The sequence below is a fragment of the Rhinolophus sinicus genome, linkage group LG06, assembly GCF_036562045.2.
Source record: "Rhinolophus sinicus isolate RSC01 linkage group LG06, ASM3656204v1, whole genome shotgun sequence".
In the NCBI taxonomy this organism is placed as follows: Eukaryota; Metazoa; Chordata; class Mammalia; order Chiroptera; family Rhinolophidae; genus Rhinolophus; species Rhinolophus sinicus.
Window position 1 is genome coordinate 65,394,792 of NC_133756.1, and position 12,659 is coordinate 65,407,450.

A 12,659-nucleotide genomic window follows, 5' to 3' on the forward strand; every position below is an offset into this window, starting at 1 on the left:
AGGTGATGGCAGTAAGACACTCTTAAGATGGCTCCCAATGATCCACACCTCCTGGTATCCATGTCTTTGTGTAATTCCCTCCCCTCGAGTGTGACAGGATGCATCACTTGCTTCTAATCAATTTAATACAAAGCAAAGTTAATAGGATGTCATGTCTGTATCATGTTACATAAGATTATAAGTCTCTCTTACTTAGAGATTCTCTCCCGTGCTGGCTTTGGAGAAGCAAGCTGCTAGGTTGTGAGTTGCCCTGTGCAGAGGCCCATGTGGCAAAGAACCGAGGACAACCTCCAGCCAACAGCCAGTAAGAAGCCCTCAGTCCAACAAATCCACAAAGAACTGAATTCTGCCACCACATAAGCTTGCAAATAGGTCTTTCTTTAGGTGAGCCCGGAGATAAAACCACAGCCCCAGCTGATACCCTGAAACAGAGGAGCCAGCTGAGACACACCAGGACTCCTGACCTCAAACCATAAGAAAATAAATGTGTGTTGTCTTAAGCTGCTAAATTTGTGGTAATCTCTTGTGCAGCAATATATGTAGTATGTATACCTTAGCTCTCACTGAGAAGGCCTAAGGGCAGCGATACTCCAAAAGCAATAAGCACACCTGGTACCCAGATTTGGGTTTCTAATGTCATTTTCAACTAAAAGGAACCATGGCTCCTTAGAGAAATGACTGATTCCAGGGCTGCAGCATGACAAGTACAAGATGAATCTGGAACATTTTGTTGTGCCAGAAAGTAAGGAAGTGCTCAAAGAATAATGGGGACATGTCGAAAGGACATAGATGCTGAGTTTGAAAGGGCTCCCACAGGGCAAATCAGGGATAATTTTGGCATCAAAATAAATGATAGTACTAGGATTATGAATTTATTGAATAAAACAGAAAGCCATGAGCCCACAGAGATATAAATAATCAAATGAATAAATTGAAAGTTTGATAAGAAATGAGATATTTAGATCATTTCAAATTACTTCTCCACAAAATATTTACTAATTACAAAGAGGAAAAGGACTAACTTTACAATGGATTAGCCTGGCAGATGCCACCTTTATTAAATGATCAAAGTTAACATCATCATTAACGGGAGAATTAAAATCACGCAGCACCTGTAGGATGCACCGAGGGGAACACAGACATTTATACGATATTCCTGCCAGAAATGCATACCTTGAATCTCCTATCAGACAAATTCAAATTGGGGGATTTGAAAATAACTGGCTTGTGATCTTCTAAAGTGCCAGGGTTATGAAAGTCACGGGGAGACTAGGAACTGTCATGGCTACAGAAACATGACAACGAAATGCAATGCATGGTTTGGAACTGGATCCTTTGGCTATAAAGAATGCTATGGGGGCAATTTGAAAAATCTGAATAGGGTGCAAAGATTAAATGGTGGCACTGCGTCAGCGTTCCTTTCCTGATCACGACGCCATGCACTGTAGCTGTGTAAAAGAATATCTTTGTAGGAATTCCACACTAAAGTATTCGAATGTGATGGGCACTATGTCGGCAACTTATTCTCAAATGCCTCCGTCAAATAAAAAGTTCTTTGTACAGTATTTCCAACTTTCCTGTAACTCTGTGATTGTTTCAAAGTACAAAAAAAAATAAATTTAAAAAAAAAAGAAGAAATTCTAGTCCGGTGTTTCTCAGAGTGATCCCCAGCCTAGAAGCATCAGCACTACACTTGTGGAAACGCAAATTCTTGGGCCTGTTGGATCTATTCTTCGGTGATTCTGATGCACTCCTAGTGTCTGAGAACTACTGTACTACTTCACGTATTCAAAACATAACATTCAAAAAGCCATTTCTTAGCTGAGTGGAACTCCCACTATTGAACACAAGTAATATTGGTCTTTTTGATTTGCTACCTCTATTTCCATTGATGATCCATTATGAAGCTGACAAAATTGATACAAGTAAAGAAAGCGAGATAATAGATTTTAAAACTGTTTTTGAAAAAAAGGAACTGCTCTTTATTGAGAGCACAGCATACGCCAGGTTTCATGCTAGGTTCTTTCTGGTAGGAAAGAAAATCCATAGATTTTTAGGATATTCTCCAGAAATTTAAAAAGTTAAATTGAGCAGACTCCCCGACCTTACTTGCTTCACCTTCACTGACTATTTCAGTTTTTCAGCAATCTACTCAACATTTTGCATTCCCACCAGCAGTGTATGAGGTTTCCAATTTTTCCACAGCCTCGTCAACACACTATTCGTACATGTACTCTTGGCATCATAATGAAACAGTGAAAAAAACCACATTCTTAGAATGAAAACCATGAGGTGGGTTATAAAGACCTGGAATCAAGCATTATGAAACTAGCTTGTTCCTAGCGTCGGGAAGTATTTAAGGAGTGCCTGCTTGATGTGGGGCATTCGAATAGGAAATGGGCTCTTTCAAGGTGTAGCTCTCATGGTTGCATTAAGTAATGGGGCACCTATGACTCAGATTTCCCTGGCAAGCTAGGAAAATCTTAGGTCTGGTTCTACAGGCAGAGCAACGTGACTGAAAAATCTGGTGCTTTCAATCACCCACTGTGGGCACAAGCAAATAATAACAGTTTTGGGCTCCTCAGTGAGCCAAGCAGAGATGTAAGAGAGGAGAGCACATTCAAGACATCTGTATTTGACCTAAAGGTCCAGCTCTGGGTTCAGACCCACCTTTAGGCCACTGACTGGTGACCCACTAGCCGGATCAGACCCACAGCAGTGTTTTGTTTCACCTGTGCCATGCAGTGTTTCAAACATTCTGATTTGAATTCCTTTACACTCTCCAGTGTGTTACAGCTCCCATTGCTGTTTCATACGTAACCTGGTTCCCTCTTTTACACAATCTGTCTGGCTCCCGGAGGTATTTGAATGTGCGTGTCCTGCTTAGAATGATGCCTGAGTCATATGGTTAAAGCCTGGACAATTATTAAGTAGAACATTACTGACATCATCAAAAGGCAACTAGTCAGGTATTTACACTGCAACCTCAACAAGAAGCAGTTATTAAGCAGATAATTGTGCAACATGCTACAAAGAAAACAATCAACAGATATGGCCTATACCTACGAGGACCTTACAGACGAAAATAAACCACACTGACACAGACAGACATTCACAGGGCCAACAGAGAATGGAAAAAGACATACAGACTGTGAAAATAAACAGGATGGAGGTCAGCTCTGAGCACGGCACCACAGCCAAACTCATGACTGTGCTTTTGCTTACACACGCATGCTGAAAATGGATTTCTTTACAAGACACTCTTCCCAGATTACTCCTATGAAAATTTGCAAGTATTTGCTGATTATAATATGATTTGTAAGACTTATGAAATTCCAGCACTCTTCAGTAATGCAAACATGGTTTTTTTGTGTGTGTGTGTTGTTTTTTTTTTTGTTCTTCTTTCAGAGAGCTCTCTTATGGCAGAGGTACTCACTGAAATGATCAGCTGTGTGATTAGAAATGCCATTTGAAGTGGAGCCCATGCATCCCTAAATGCTGTTGGTGCCCAGACTAGTTCCCATGACCTGCCAGTTTGCTCATCTTGGTCTGCTGTGTTAGTTGCCAACGGATCATGCCACACCCTTCTCCAGAGAATTGCCTTGCTTGAAGGAAGCCTCCTTCCCCAGAGATGCCCAGGATGTTATGTTCCCCCAGGGAGGTAGGTGGTCTGCAGCTAATGAATTATTAATACAGGTTATAAAAGTCCTGGACTCTTGCCTAAGCTGAGGCAATTCTGCAGTGCCAGACACACTTCAGAGCTTCCTCTGGGGTCAGGCTGAAGCCAGACTTCACTGAACCCTCATTTTTACCTTGATTTTCCCCAGGCACTATCCTGCTTCCCTTATTCCCTTACAGATTTCACTTGAGAGCACTCCCTCAAAAAAAAAAAAAAAAAAAAAAAAATCACTGGCATTACAAACCCTACCTCAGGCTCTGCTGGTAGGAAACTGTATGTGAGATACCTAATCTATCCTACAAAGTTATTCTTATGGGATCAGAATTTTAAATGGCCGGTAAAGCATAATGCACATGACATTAGGCATGTAATGGTTAAAAAGTAACACCCTTGAGCTGTGGCAGCCAAGATGACCCTCCAATAATATGCTTACGGCAGTTTTACGGCATTTATGCTTCTGCTCAATAGAAGAGACATTTCCGTCATACCCCAATCATAAAATTATCTTTCCATCAAACCAGAGTGCTTATAATCCCCTCTTTTACTAGAGAGAGATTGAGAGAGACAGAATCAATTATGAAGACAAGTAGTGAAACTAGATTTGCCTTATTGCGATCTGCCATTTATATGACCCATGAACTCTGAAGTCTTACCAAAAAAGTATATTCAAATAAAGAGCATTTCAATTTTTATGAGGGAGATATGTTATGTATCACTATGGCTTCCACAATACACAGTATACCTAATCTTAACAGCTTTGCACAACTTTTTTCCCCCATAACCTAAAAAAGTTTCAAGTGTGAGTATATGTGTATTGGTTTTTCTGTGGCTGCCATGACAAATTACCACAACCTTGATGGCTGAAAACAACAAAAGTTTACTCTCTCACAGTTCTGGAGGTCAGAAGTCTGAGGTTACGGGGTTGACAGGGCTGCACTCTTGCCACCTTTGTAGGGGAGAATCCATTCCTTGCCTCTTCCAGATGCTGGTGGCTATTGGCATTCCTTGGCTCGTGGCTGCAGCTCTCTCTGCCCCATTTTCACATGGTCTTCTCCTGTGTGCATGCCTTCTCATTAACTGTCTGTCTCAAATCTCCCTTTGCCTCTCTCTATTAGTACACTTGCCATTGGCTTTAGGGCACACTGGGATAATCCAGGATTATGTCATTTTGAGATCCTTAGTTCAATCACATTTACAAAGACCCTCTTTCCAAATAAGGTCACATGCACAGGTCCATAGGTGGATATTTGGGAAGCCATTTTGGGGTCTACCACAGCATTTACATGTGTGTGCTTCTACAACCACACCAAGATAAAGAGGGGTGTGCACATTTGAAGATTCTGACCAGGGCCATATTTGCACACTTATGCTCACATTGAACACCCAGTCTTGACTCTTTAGAAGTAGGCCAGAAGGTTCTTGTCATAATTCTGGTTCGTAATTTTGCCAGCACAAATTGTATCACATGTGTGAGAACGTTAGTGCACTGTATGGAAGGAAGTATGCACTTGGTCATTGAGTAGCCTAGGCAACCACCCAATATCCACATGCCCGCACGGCTTTGTTGTTCTCTAGTCACACGGATCATTTTCATTATACTTATGAAATTTTATGGGATGGCATAATATGCTATGGTGGGATTTGAAATTTAAGAATTAGAAAGGTGTTAGGCCTCTTAAGAACGCCAAAGATCAATTATCTACGAGAAGTTTTCAGATGGATAGCGGCATAAGGGACATACGAGGGATGAGAAGTTTGGTGATATCAGGAGACAGACCAGCAATTCCACGGCTAACGCCGCTCTTCTTTAATTGACGTATTTGACTAAGCTAAATATTTGTAAGATAAACTAACTGCAGCTAAAGGCAGAAAAATACTAAAGAAGTCTTTGAAACAGTTTATGCTGCTTTTTAAGATACAGATGTTCCGAACATCTTTGAAATACGACAATTTGAAAAAGACTCACATATTGCTGGGCATATTTTTCCTTGCATATATTTAAAGGCACTTAAGAAAAACAAACAAATGCTATAAAAAATTAATGACCAAGCATAAAGTAATATACAGCCATGATGAAATAATGAATTGTGAAATGAATTGTGTCACTAAATTACTTTCTTTTGATATTTACTTAGATTGCAAATCAGGCCTTGCACCTTCTTTGAGGACCACCATGATAAAGGTGTGTGTGTGTGTGTGTGTGTGTGTGTGTGTGTGTGTGTTATCTCCATGCTGTAACCCAGGTACAAAGAAACTTAAATTTAGAAATTAATTCATTTTACTTATAACAATGGGTTAGGCTGGAGAATTACTTTTCCTAGAATATTAGAAAAATAGCCACGGTGTTTTTTGTCTCTATTATAACACTTTTCATGCTCTACTCTGAAAAAAATTGGTTGTTAATAATATTCTTTCCTACAAAACTATAAACTCCTTGTGGCTAAGGACCTTAGGTTCCTTTTTTTTTTTTTTTTAAATGTCCACCTCTGCCTAGCACTGTGTATTGCATATAGCAGGTCCTCAAATGACTGAAGAGCATATGACTGAGCATATAGCCCACATCTCAGTTAAATAGGGAGACGAACCCCCAGTGAAGAGGCAAGTTATAGCCCACAATGATGTCTAGCACTTTGGGGAATTATTTATCATTTATCATTTAAGGACACATCTTTTTTTTTCCTTCTTCTATTTTTTTCTATTTTCATCTTTCTTTTTCCTGTCTCTTCTCTAACTTTGTAGTTATAAACTGAAAGTCTCTGTCCCCCCAAAATTCATATGTAGCAACTTAATCCCCAATGTGAAGGTATTTGGAGGTGGGGGGCTTTGGGAGGTGACTGGGTCATGAGGGTAGAGACCTTGTAAAAGACTCCAGAGAAACCCCAGAAAGAAGATGGCCATCTATGAAACAGGAAGCAGGTTCTCACCTGCTGGTGAGAACTGAATCTGCTGGTTTCTTGATCATGGACTTCCCACGCCTCCAGATCCATGAGAAACAAATGATTGCTCTTTATAAGCCACCCAGTCCATGGCACTTTGTTCTAACAGCCCGAATGTACTAAAACACCATTTCTTTGGCTGCCTGCACCCTACAGAATCCACTGAATCCATAGCCATTTCACAGGCCAGTCGGTAGCAATGACTGGAAGTCAGGGCAATTCTGGGGCAGCCTTCCCATTCCATGACTCCATCAAGAGCCTCATCATGCCTACTCGACAACACGGAGGGAGACACTGCAAAGGAAGTGAGTTTCTGCTATCTGCTTCTTGTTGTTACTCCATTTTGGATGGACTTTTCATATCACTATAAGGAAACAAGAAAGAGGGAATACAGAACTCAGTATGTAAGAAAAAAATGTGAGTTTTGACAAATGAAAGTGTTACAGTGGACTAGAAAAAGCAGAAGGAAAAATTAAGAGGAAAATCAAGAGGTTGTTAGATGAACTTGTGAAATAATTGTTAGCTCAGATTCTTTAAGACAAACTTGCAATTTTTGTTTAAATTCTTCTAGAACAGATTAATAGTTTCCTCTAAATTCAATAACTTTCGTTTTCACACAAATTTTATTAATGAACACTGAATTGTAATGATTATATTCACATATGAATATGTGTATTCCATGTGATTCTGCAGATCCTTTCACCCTGAACTCTAAGCCCCAGAAATACTCTCTTGGTTTGTGGTTATAGGCAGCACCACTTTCCCAGTCTGGCCGAGACAGCACGCGAAGTTCTCCCTCATTAGACGTTGTTACGTGGACTTGGACTCTTTGAAGCCTTTGTTTCTAAAGAGCATTAACTGTTTCTCGAAGTTCTTGCTATTTAAAGGATGGTCCATGGACAAGAAGCAAAAGCATCACCTGGAAGCCTGTTAGAGATGCAGAATCGAGGGTCCTCCTCGGCAAATCCCCACATTCAGGTTTGAGAATCTTACTGCTTTAATTCATGTATACCAATCTTGCCTCTCCAACGCTACTCTATTCACTGCAGGAACAGGTTCAATACTGCCTCGTTTGTCTTTGTAATCCCTCTTTCGTCTTTTCCTTACTCCATGCCCAGAACTTAACACAGGGTTCCATACATAATAGTTGCTTAAATGCTGACAGAGCACTAGTCCCAATTTAGACTCCATCCTGCTGTAGTTTCTTAGCATTGTTCAGCCACTTGCCACCCATTCCAGTTTACCACACATTAGCTGCCAAAAAATCCGGACTCCATTCGCATATGGCATTAAGCTTGTCCAGGACAAGGGTGCAGCAGCATTGCTGGTAATAAAGTGAATTTATTAAGTCCTGGGATTTCACTGCCAGTGTCTTGGTCTTGTCATTTAGTGTTGAGAATAGTTTATAAGGAATATTGATAAAATGGTCTAGAACAGAGATCACAAAGTACAGCCTGCAGGTCAAAACCAGCCTGCTACATTTTTTCTTTTTGTAATAAAGTTTTATTGGAACACAGCCACATCCATTGGTTTATGGATTGTCTGTGGCTACTTTTCATTCACAATGGCAAAGTTCAGTAGTTGTGACAGGCACCACATGGCGTATACAGTCTAAAATATTTAGTACCTTAGCCATTACAGAAAAAGTTTGCCAATCCCCGGCCTAGAGTCATATTTGATGTGTATGTGGCAAGTGCAGTCCTCCTGGGTTCACCGGAAGTTGCAACGAGCCTGTGATAAGCAGCTTTCAAAGATGGCCTGCAAGATCCCTGCCTTCTGGAATTCATGCCCTTGTATTATCCCCTCCCTTTGAATATGGGCTGGTTGTCCAGCCTTTTGGTCAATTCTGAGAACCACCCACTATCTTTCCAGTAAGTTTCTGCTGCTTAAGAAAGCCAGAATTGTCTCCTATTGTTGGCTATGAGAACCTCCAGATAGATATACATCAACATGATAGCAATACATGGTAAAGACTGAAAACACAGGTGGTGCAAAAAGAGTGTGAAGTTAAAAGCTAATGGATTTTTATCACTTATCTCTCTATGTACAAGTTTAATATTTCATAATAAAAATTTACTTTTAATTATGTATTACAATTGTCCATTATAGAAATATTTTGGGATTGCCCTTCATGTCTTCTTGGTAACAATTTTGGCAATGTATAACTATTGCATAGCCTTGTTCCATTTAGCACATCTAAATCACTTTCCCATGTCTTCAACCATTTTGAAGAGGGCACATAATATTTATTTCAGTTTGTTCCTGTGAAAGAGAACTGGAGAGAGTGGGTCTGAAATTGAGCCCAACATCCACTAAGTCAAGAGGCAGGAGTGTCTTTCTATTGGTTTGCCTCATTCTTTTGTTAATTCCTCTGCCCAAAGGGGGTGCATTAAAAAAAAACACACAAAAACAAATTTGAACAAATGTGCTATATGTGCTCCTGCAGTCCTAATTCCATTGAGTGGGGCATACAATGCTTTCTTCAATTAGTCCCTCCATGTTGAGCATTTAGTTTGCTTCCTTATTTCATCTACCAGTACTTTCCTGTTGAACATTTGTAGGCCTCAGTTTCTTCCACAGTTTAGATTTTGTTACTTGGTTTCGATTTTTTGGTGGGAATTAGTCAAAAGGCATGAACACCTTCAAGTCTTTTTCTAACTATCATCAAATAGGTAGCTTTCTAAAATGACGTTATCAGTGTTCTCTGCCACTTTCAATATTACTGCCCATTTCACATCACCCTCCCCAAAACTGAAATCATTAATTTCTTGAGATTGCTTGTTTGGAGAACAACCAGTCACTCCTATAAAAGGCTTTCGACATAATGTCAGATATTTTTATTCTCTCAACCATTCCCAGGACATGTAAAGTTCTAAATAGTTTCAAAGTGTGCTAACAGAAAAAAGTACACCTTTATAATTAAAACCTTGATGATGATTTCAAGAAAGTTAGTTGAAACCCATTTGGAACCCATTTCGTCTACTTTGGTCAGCCTTTTAAATAACATTTAAATAGAGACTGGCTTACACCTAACTCATTGTTACTGAAATATAAATGAAAGTTTTAGAACAAGTTCAATACAAGGACATCTTGTGATTTAAAGTGCAGTGACTTGAAAAAGTCACGAAACAATAGGTTAGAATTGTTGGGTATTTTTATTAAAGAACAACAGGGCATCTAGTTGTCTGGGTAACTGAGGGAGAAATTAGACTAAAGGACTATTAGTTCTGGTCAGACATTGAGGGCCTTCAGTTAAATCACCATTTACCTACTCTCATCAAAACAAAATAAACAATTCTCTACTCAGCAAATAGTTCTTTCTTATTTGGCCAAACAATTACCATCCTAATTTCTTTGGAAGCAAACAAAATACCAGAATTTGTATCATGTATTTTACATGTGTAAAGCTCAATTTTACCAGCAAAGGAAAGGAGAATGCAAACAAAGGGAAGTGGTGAAAACAAAATAGTAATGCTAGGATGGGTCAGAGAGCAACACTTGGCAAATTGTGCCAAATTAGTCGACCAAGCAAAGCACTTATTGGGAATTGCAAAGTAGGAAGTCCTATTTTTGACTCTGCTGACCTCAGTGAATATTTCCTTGTTTTAAAAATGGCATAATTCTTTGCTACCTAACAAAGAAGCCTGTTATGAAAATTAACGAGTCTATAAAATGTTTTGACGTCTCTAGAAGCCCTTCCTAACTACACATTACCTTGTCTTCATGCAGATCATGTTCCTGTCTTTGAAGATATGCCAGTGTTTTAGCATTCCTCTTAACACCTTCTACCACTACAAGTTCACTTTAAGTCCTCATAAAATTAATTAATACAATGCTCACAATTTTAAGCGGGAGACTTTGCGTTCAGAAATGGTTTCCATCCCCACTGTGATAATGTTAACGTATTAAATACTGTGAAATACGAAGAACAGTAGGTTCATAAAGAGGGAGGCGGCCAGAGGGAACCTGTCCTGGGGAACCCGTGGGCACTCTCCAGACTGCTCACCTCGGGGACTCGATTGGGGCTCCAGCAGCCGGGCTCGCGGCCGCCCCAGCGGGGCTCGATTACTTTCGCCTGGGCGAGAAGCAGCACCGCCACTCCAGCGGGAACCCTACGGTGGGGAGGTGGGGCGACGACAACAAAAAGAAGTGAAGTAGGAGGAGATTCTCCCGGGGAGGGCCCGGGCGGGCGGGGGAGGAGGCAGGGACTCCGCAGGGACCCCTGCACCGGGAGCCGCGCGTCTCGTCCGCGAGCGGCCTGCGGGCCGGGGACCAGACTGCGCCGTCGGGGCCGCGCGCCTCCCCCCACGCCATCCCCGGGACCCCCGGGAGCCCGACACCTTCCCCCCCACACACCCACGCTGCCCCGCCCCTCGCGCTGCTCGCGCGCGCCGTCCCCGCCTCCTCGCCCAGCGCCGCCCGCGCGCTGCGTCTCGCGCCGGTCCGGCCCGCCCGCCGGGAAACAGCCGCGAGAGCAGCGGCCGCGGCGGCTGCCACCGCGCTTTCTCCACCCGCGCTCCCGCCTCTCCCCCGCCCTCGGCGCCTCGGCCAGGGCCCGCGCCCGCGCTCCGGCCAACGTTCTCTCGAGGCCTCCCCGGGCCCGCAGCCCACTCCCAGTCTCCGAGCCCCCCAACCGTCGCGCTCTCCCTCGGCGCGCGGCCCGCCGCCTGCTTCCGGGGCGGGCGGACTGGGCGCTTGGTGCCCGCGGCCGCAGCGACAGCGCCCCCGGGAAGCAGAGGAGGAAGGAGAGAAGAGGTAGAGGTGGCCGCAGGCTGAGTCGCGGCCGGGATGTCCGGGCAGCCGCCACCGACGCCGCAGCAGCAACAGCAGCAGCTGCCGCCGCCCCCGGCGGCCGTGGCCCCAGTCTCCGGAGTCGTCCTGCCGGCGCCGCCAGCCGTCAGTGCCGGCTCCTCTCCGGTCGGCTCGCCCGGCGGCGGCTCGGGGGGCGGCGGAGGCTTGGGGGCCGCGGCGGCCGCCCTGCTCCTCCACCCGCCGCCGCCACCGCCGCCGCCCCCGGCCACCGCGGCTCCGCCGCCGCCCCCGCCGCCCCCGCCACCCTCCTCGGTTGCCGCCCCCGCCAGCGCGCCCCCAGCGCCCCCGGGTCTCGCCGCGGGGCCCGGCCCGGCCGCAGGCGCCCCGGCCCTGGCGGCGGGCAGCAGTTCTGCGGCCCCCTTCCCGCACGGGGACTCGGCCCTGAACGAGCAGGAGAAGGAGCTGCAGCGGCGGCTGAAGCGCCTCTACCCGGCGGTAGACGAGCAGGAGACGCCGCTGCCTCGGTCCTGGAGCCCGAAGGACAAGTTCAGCTACATCGGTCTCTCTCAGAACAACCTGCGGGTGCACTACAAAGGTACTGGGCGTGTGTCCTGCGGTGGGAGTGGGGCCACTGACCCGAAGTGTCCTGCCGCCGCCGCCGACTCTCGACCCGCCCGCGACCCCCTCCCTCCCGGGGCTCGGTGCCCTCGGAGGTGACCCGCCGCCTGTGCTGCTTCTCCGAGGGTGGGATGGGGGTCGCGGTGAAAGGTGCGAGGGAAAGGGGCCAGATGCTTGGAAAAGGAAGGTGAGTATACTGCTCCTCGGTATAATGGAGCGGGTAATCCTAGGCCAGGGGTAGGACACCTTGAGGGAATCCAGGATGACAGGACACAACTCGCTTTCTGATTTCCCTTGAAGATAAATCTTAGGGCTTGGATGGAGGAATCCATGGACTCGGAGTTGGGTTACATTGTTCTCCAGGTGGCGGTGGGTCAGGCGTTCTCCTCTTACGTGGTGGGGCGCGGGGGCGGGGGGGGGGACACGATTCTGAGGTATAATATCTAATTAAGGGAGAGCAGGGATATATAGGGAGAGGAGTAATCAGTGGAGATTTCGTCCAGAATTAGGCTAGAGATTGTCTAGGGGGTACAAAAGGACAAGGGGCCCAAGTTTGCCATCAGTAGCTCTTACTAAAAGCGACTGGGAGGGTAAGAGAGGTGAAACCTCAGGAGTCCGCGTTTTCTTCGGGGAGCAGACACCTACCACTGCTGATTGGAAATGCTCTATATTTA

At 44.7% G+C, this 12,659-nt stretch overlaps 1 protein-coding gene and 1 long non-coding RNA gene across 2 annotated transcripts in view; one reads left to right on the forward strand and one right to left on the reverse strand.

Moving 5' to 3' along the window:
- Positions 1 to 4,326: 4,326 nt before the first annotated feature.
- Positions 4,327 to 10,756, reverse strand: LOC141572148 (uncharacterized). Its single transcript, XR_012497322.1, has 2 exons — positions 10,622 to 10,756; positions 4,327 to 6,979 (listed from the first exon to the last, which is right to left on the reverse strand). It is a non-coding gene; the product is annotated as an uncharacterized LOC141572148 (long non-coding RNA).
- A 507-nt stretch (positions 10,757 to 11,263) lies between these two features.
- RANBP9 (RAN binding protein 9) overlaps positions 11,264 to 12,659 on the forward strand; it is an 80,840-nt gene continuing 79,444 nt past the window's right edge. Inside the window, exon 1 of the mRNA XM_074335205.1 lies at positions 11,264 to 11,962. Within this exon, the coding sequence (XP_074191306.1) occupies positions 11,404 to 11,962 (559 nt within the window). The 5' untranslated portion in view covers positions 11,264 to 11,403. The remainder of the gene's footprint in view (positions 11,963 to 12,659) is intronic.